Here is a 6,000-nt window from a genome sequence, read left to right as displayed (position 1 = left end):
CCACTGAGCCAAACTGGTTACGGCAAATTTATATTTTTGATATTTATTTTATATATTTAAATGCCATTTAACAAAGAAATATCAACCAAAAAAATGAGTTCGCCTGCCACCTCTGACACACATGTCATAGGTTCGCCATCACTGCCATAGGACAATCTATTTAGTCATTGAAGACCAGTGAGTGTTCTCACAGGGGTTGGGAGTGGTTTTGACATTGTCTAGAAACATTTTTAGTGTTCACAACTTGAAGGCATCTGGTGGACAGAGGCCCAGGATGCTGCTGAACTATAATGCACAGGGACAATCCCACAGCAAAGAAGTATCTGTCCTCAAATACCAGTAGTGCATAAGCTAGGAAATCCTGGTGTGAACAAATCAAAGAATTCCAAAGTTTGGGCCTTTAGTAAAGCCATATAAATGTTTGAAATAGAGATTTCTAAGTATACCAGGAAGAGAAGTAATAAAAAATACAACTTAGTTTTCTAAATTAAAATACGCACATCTACACACCCCATTTCTAAAATGTTTCTAGACCCACAGTGCTCTTCATTTTGTTTTGTACAATGGGAATTTATATAAGGAAAAGAAACTGATTAGCACATACTACAAATTCCAGTCTTAGTAAGCAATCAACCATAGGATAAATGCCAAATACCATGTAATATGAAGAAGGAGGTACTTTATTTAAAAAATTTTTTTGAGATATAATTGACATTACATTACTTTCATAATGATTCTCTATTTGTGTATATTGTGACATGATCAGTACAATAAGTCTAGTTAACACCTCACATAGTTATAAAAAAAATTTTCTTTTGATGAGAACTTTTGTTTTGTTTGTTTGATTTTTGTTAGCGAGAGTGGAAAGGAGAGGGAGAGAGAAAGATAAACATCCATTGGTTGCCTCTCGTATATGCCCCAGCTGAGGATTGAACTTGCAACCTGGGTATGTCCCCTGACACGGAATCACATCTGCAACCCTTTTGTATACCAGACAACGTGTAACCAACAGGGCCACCCAGCCAGGGCTCATGATGGGAACTTTTAAGATCTCTTTTAACTTTCAAATATAGTACAGTATTATTAACTATAGTTGCCATGCTGTACTTTATATCCCCAAGACATTTATTTTATACTGGAAATTTGTACACTTTGAACACCTTCACCCATTTTGCCCACCCCTCACCCTGAAGAGATACTTTAGAATTTGGAAAATTAGATTTATTTTCCATTGGCTGTATAGACAGAAATGTTTAAATAGAACAATTAGACATAAACGAATCAGTTTTAGATAAAAATATTCTAAAATTCTTCAAATGTCTCTATATAGCTGGCATCTTTAGTTTTATTTTCTTTCTTTAAAAATATGTTGTTTTTTTTAACTGATTGAAGGGAGAGGAAGGGGGAGGGAGAGAGAGAAACATCAATGATGAGAGAGAATCATCCATCGGCTGCCTCCTGCATGCCTCCTATAGGGGCTCAAGCCTGCAGCCCCCGGCATGTGCCCTGACCAGAATCGAGCCCTAACCTCCTGGTTCATGGATTGAGGTTCAACCTCTGACCCACACTGGTCAGGCTGTTTTATTTTTTACTATTCTTATGTTTTCTGTAGAAAGTCCTTTGATGACATCACCTGTTATCTAGCTCTTAGAGCATTACCTGGTGCGCAGTAGTAGGTCTTTGAAATACATGTGATAAGTAGATAAGTAAACCAATTCCAGACTTACCAGCTACTCAGTCTCCTTGTGCAAGGCAGTATTATGGCAGGAGGGTGGTAGAAAGTTTGTGTTCAAATCCAGTGGAGTCAGTTCCACAGATAAGTAGTCTCAGCCTGCCACCTGGCACAAAGGCTTTATCTTTGAATAAGCCCTTTATGCTTCTTAGCAGCTGTGTTGAAAACATAAAAATCAACTGCTTAGGGAAGTTGACTGAATCATGCCATCTTCCTTGTTTTACCTGGTCCTATGGAACAGTTTTTCTAGGCATCTTAGGGCCAGTATAGAGTTGAACCTGACACACTGAATTATATGCAAAGGTGATGGTAAGTCTGCAGTAGTTAAGGATCTGTGATCTAGAAACTTTATCCTTTGTGCCCTAGTCATTTGGCATTTCCTACTTGTCTCTGGAATAAATTGCTGCTTTAGAAAGACTGAACCTACCATGTTATTGGTGTTTTGCCGGTTAGTGTAGAAAAGTATATTGGCGGGTGTGTTGCTGGCGGGTTAACTTTTCATAGGTCTGCAGTACCTTCATCTCAGGAGCAGGAGTGCCAACTAGTCCAGACTGGGGGACTGCCTCACTGCACTGCTTGGATAAGCACAAGCACTGTGGCTTTTTATTAGCCCGCACCTCTGTTAGTCATAAAATATTTCAGTGAAGAATTTGCAAGTGTCACCTTCTTGAAATAAATTGTATCCATCTGAGGTTCTTCCCTGAATTCTGGAACTTAAATCTTAATGTATTGTATTTTAGAATTAGATTTTTAACAATAATATTATTGCTAGGAGCTAGCTGAGTTATTATGAAATTAATATAGTAGGCTAAATAGACACTGAATAAAATGTTTGTGTTTTCTTCTACTCTCCTTTTTATCATTTTTATATTTTACCTTTAAAGTTTATAAAGCTTAATTTGCATTTCTTTTATGACAGCCACTGTCTTATTTATTTATTCATTAGCAGAGAAAGAAAACAGTTTTATTATTGAACCCGTGCTACAATCACATCACAGACAATCTGCCAAAAAGATTGCAATGAAAAAAAGAAATAATCACCCTTTTATATAGTCTGGCAGATACAGTCCATTACATGCATGCCAATGTCATTTATCAAGGGAAAAATAAAACTTCTATCTTTTGTCAAGTTGGATGTTACATCATAGAGTCCAGGGCCTGAGATTCCTGAGAAGATGGGAAGAAGGGGTGTCACACTTCATTATTATAAATTTTTATTTTAAAATTGTGGTAAATTGCTCTGGCCGATGTGGCTCAGTTGGTTGACCGTTGTCCCATGCACTGGAAGGTAGCTGGTTTGATGCCCGGTCAGGGTACATACCCAGGTTGTGGGTATGATCCCTCGTCAGGGTGGGTACAGTTCTGATAGATGTTTCTCTTTACATTACTACGTCTCTCTCTCTCTCTCTCTCTCTCTCTTTACATTAATACTTCCCTCCCTCCCTCCCTCCCTCCCTCCCTCCTTCTCTAAAATAATCAATGAAAACATTTTTAAAAATTGTGCTGAAATTAAGTACATGAACACTATTGTGCAACTATCGCCACCATCCATCTCCAGAACTTACCTTTCCAAACTGAAACTCTGTGTCTGTTAAACACTAATTCTCTGTTCCTCCTCCCCCAGATCCTAGCACCCACCATTCTACTGCCTGTCTCTGAGAATCTGATGACTCTAGGTTCCTCATATGAGTGGAATCACACAGTATTTGTCCTTTTGTGACTGACTTACTTCATTTAGCATAATGTATTCAAGGCTTACGCATGTGGTCGCATGTGTCAGAATTCGTCTTGAAGGCTGGATAATATTCTCTTGAATGTATATACTGCATTTTGCTTATCAATTGCTTTCACTATTTTTTTTTTTTTTTTTGTAATCCTCATTCCAGGATATTTTTCCATTGATTTTTAGAGAGAGTGGAAGAGAGAGGGAAAGACAGAGAGAAATATAGGTGTGAGAGAAACACATTGATTGGTTGCCTCCTGCACAAGCCCTGACCAGGGCCCTGCAGCTGGGAGGAGCCTGCAACTGAGGTATGTGCTCTTGACTGGAATTAAATCCAGGACCCTTCAGTCTGCAGGCTCTATTCACTGATCCAAACCGGCTAGGGCTCCTTCACCTTTTGGCTATTATGAATAATATTGCTATGAAAATGGGTGTGCAAATGTCTGTCTAAGTTTCTGCTTTCAGTTCTTTTGGGTGTATACCCAGAAATGGAATTGCTGGGTCATGTCCTAATTCTATGTTTAATTTTTTGAGGAAGCATCGTACTATTTTATATAGCAGCTATGCTATTTTACATTCCCACCAGCAACGTGTGGTGATTCTCACTTCACATCCTCATTAACACTTATTTCTGTTTTTTTGGCTTTTTTTTTTTTTAATAGTAGCCATCCTACTAGGTATGAAAAGATATCTCATTGCAGTTTTGACTTACATTTCCCTTATGATGAATGAAGCTGAGGATCTTTTCCTATATTACTCCATTTATTTACTTATTTTTGTTTTGTTTTAAAAGAAATTATTTTTCCATTCAAGACCACTGCAATCAGTAGGCAAGAAATATGTAAGTTAGGAAGCTTATTCGGTTTGATTTTAGATCTCTTAAGAAGGAGAGATTCTTTTTTAGAGACATAGCTAATGTAGGTTATAACGTTTAAATTGCTTTTTTAAAGTAAGCAACAAAAATAAAAATCTTCCACCAAATTAGAGTTCACTTTAGTGGTTTGATTCTTCTTCTGACTCAAGTAGGGAGTAAATAGCCTAAGTTTTACCCACCTAATACCTAGTGACTACAGTTCAGCTGGATAAAGATGAAAGCTGTTCTTTTTTTTTTTTTCCTTAAAAACAAAAGAATTTAGGTCAGCTCATATCCTCTTGTGCTTAGGTTGACTTACATCTTTTAAATCTGGTAGCTGGCTGGAGGATGTGTCACATTATTCCTTGAGCTGGTATAAAATCATTCTAAAGAAAAACCACATACAGTATGTTTTTCTTTGTGTCAGAAAATCTATATATGACAATTCATAGTATTTCAGGTCCTGTGTGAAATGTATGAAGAAGCAGATCCTTTTTCACATAGTTTACTTAAAAATAAATAGTAGCTGACATTTATCAAGTGCTTTTTATTTATGAATGATTCTGAGCTGTTTACATATATAGTAACTCATTTAATTACCACAGCTACCCTATGAGGTTGGGGAGTACTATTATCTTTGCAGATGAAGAAATGGAAGTACAGAAAGTATTAAAATAGGCAGTGGAGTTCACTCACCTGGTGCCAGAGACAAAACCTCACTGTACAAGTGCTTCTTCACTGGAGATAGGAGTAAGTAATTGTGTTGTTACCTTTTCATTCTTACAAGACTGTCCCCATGGCTGCTTTCAGCATTAATAAAAATTACACTCACAAAGTAAGCTTGGGAATTTTTTAGTCATTATTCCTTGTAAAAATACAAGTTTTGATTTTTCTGCCTTTTTAATGATGAAACTTAAAACTATTAAGATAAAAAACTTATCTAGGACACTTTGGTAAATATATAGTAGCAAAAAATTTTCCCTAGCTAAGTACAAAATACTTCATTGGGACCAAAAATAGGGTATTTTGCCAGCTACTGAAACTCTTCCGTGCTGACTACACCCACCATATTTCTGTGGACTGCTGGGTGGAGAGGGCAGGCAAGGAGTTTGGTGGTTCCTGGTCTTGTAGCTCCCACAGCACGTGGCAAGACCAGTGCGCTCCGTGCTCTGCACGCAGAAGCTCCAGGATTTCACCTCCTTGATCCGAAGCTGCATTTTGATATGGTGTGATGGTGGCCACAGCAGAAATAAATCATGCGTCCTAACTGGTTTGGCACAGTGGTTAGAGCATCAGCCTATGGACCAAAGGGTCCTGGGTTTGATTCCTGTCCAGGGCACGTACTTTGGTTGCAGGCTCCTCCCTCTCCTGGGCCCTGGTTGGGGCTTTTGTGGAAGGCAACCAGTTGATGCGTTTCTCTCACATCGATGTTTCTCTCTGTCTTTCTCTCTCTCTTCCACTCTTCCTGAAAATCAATAGAAAAATATCCTCGGGTGAGGATTAACCAACCAACCAAACAAACAAAAAACAAAAAAATACATCATGGCCTCCTACCCGTAAGGTGGCAGGTGGTCTCTGGTTTCCAGCATGGTGGTAGTTCTTAAGGAGGCCACGCTGATTCCAAGTATGGCTCACTCTGTGGGTGGGAGGCTATATTCCCTTCTGTTACCACCTGTAATGAAGTAAGTTTCA

The 6,000-nt window shown here is 38.3% G+C and overlaps 1 protein-coding gene across 1 annotated transcript in view; it reads left to right on the top strand.

Annotated features, from left to right (window-relative positions):
- Positions 1-5,100: 5,100 nt before the first annotated feature.
- Positions 5,101-6,000, top strand: part of FAM120A (family with sequence similarity 120A) — a 103,341-nt gene continuing 102,441 nt past the window's right edge. The window contains exon 1 of the mRNA XM_014534195.1: positions 5,101-5,143. Within this exon, the coding sequence (XP_014389681.1) occupies positions 5,105-5,143 (39 nt within the window). The 5' untranslated portion in view covers positions 5,101-5,104. The remainder of the gene's footprint in view (positions 5,144-6,000) is intronic.

Source organism: Myotis brandtii, unplaced genomic scaffold (genome assembly GCF_000412655.1).
Source record: "Myotis brandtii unplaced genomic scaffold, ASM41265v1 scaffold1260, whole genome shotgun sequence".
In the NCBI taxonomy this organism is placed as follows: Eukaryota; Metazoa; Chordata; class Mammalia; order Chiroptera; family Vespertilionidae; genus Myotis; species Myotis brandtii.
The sequence above is the reverse complement of the archived record's forward strand: the minus strand, read 5'-3'. Positions and strand labels throughout refer to the sequence as shown.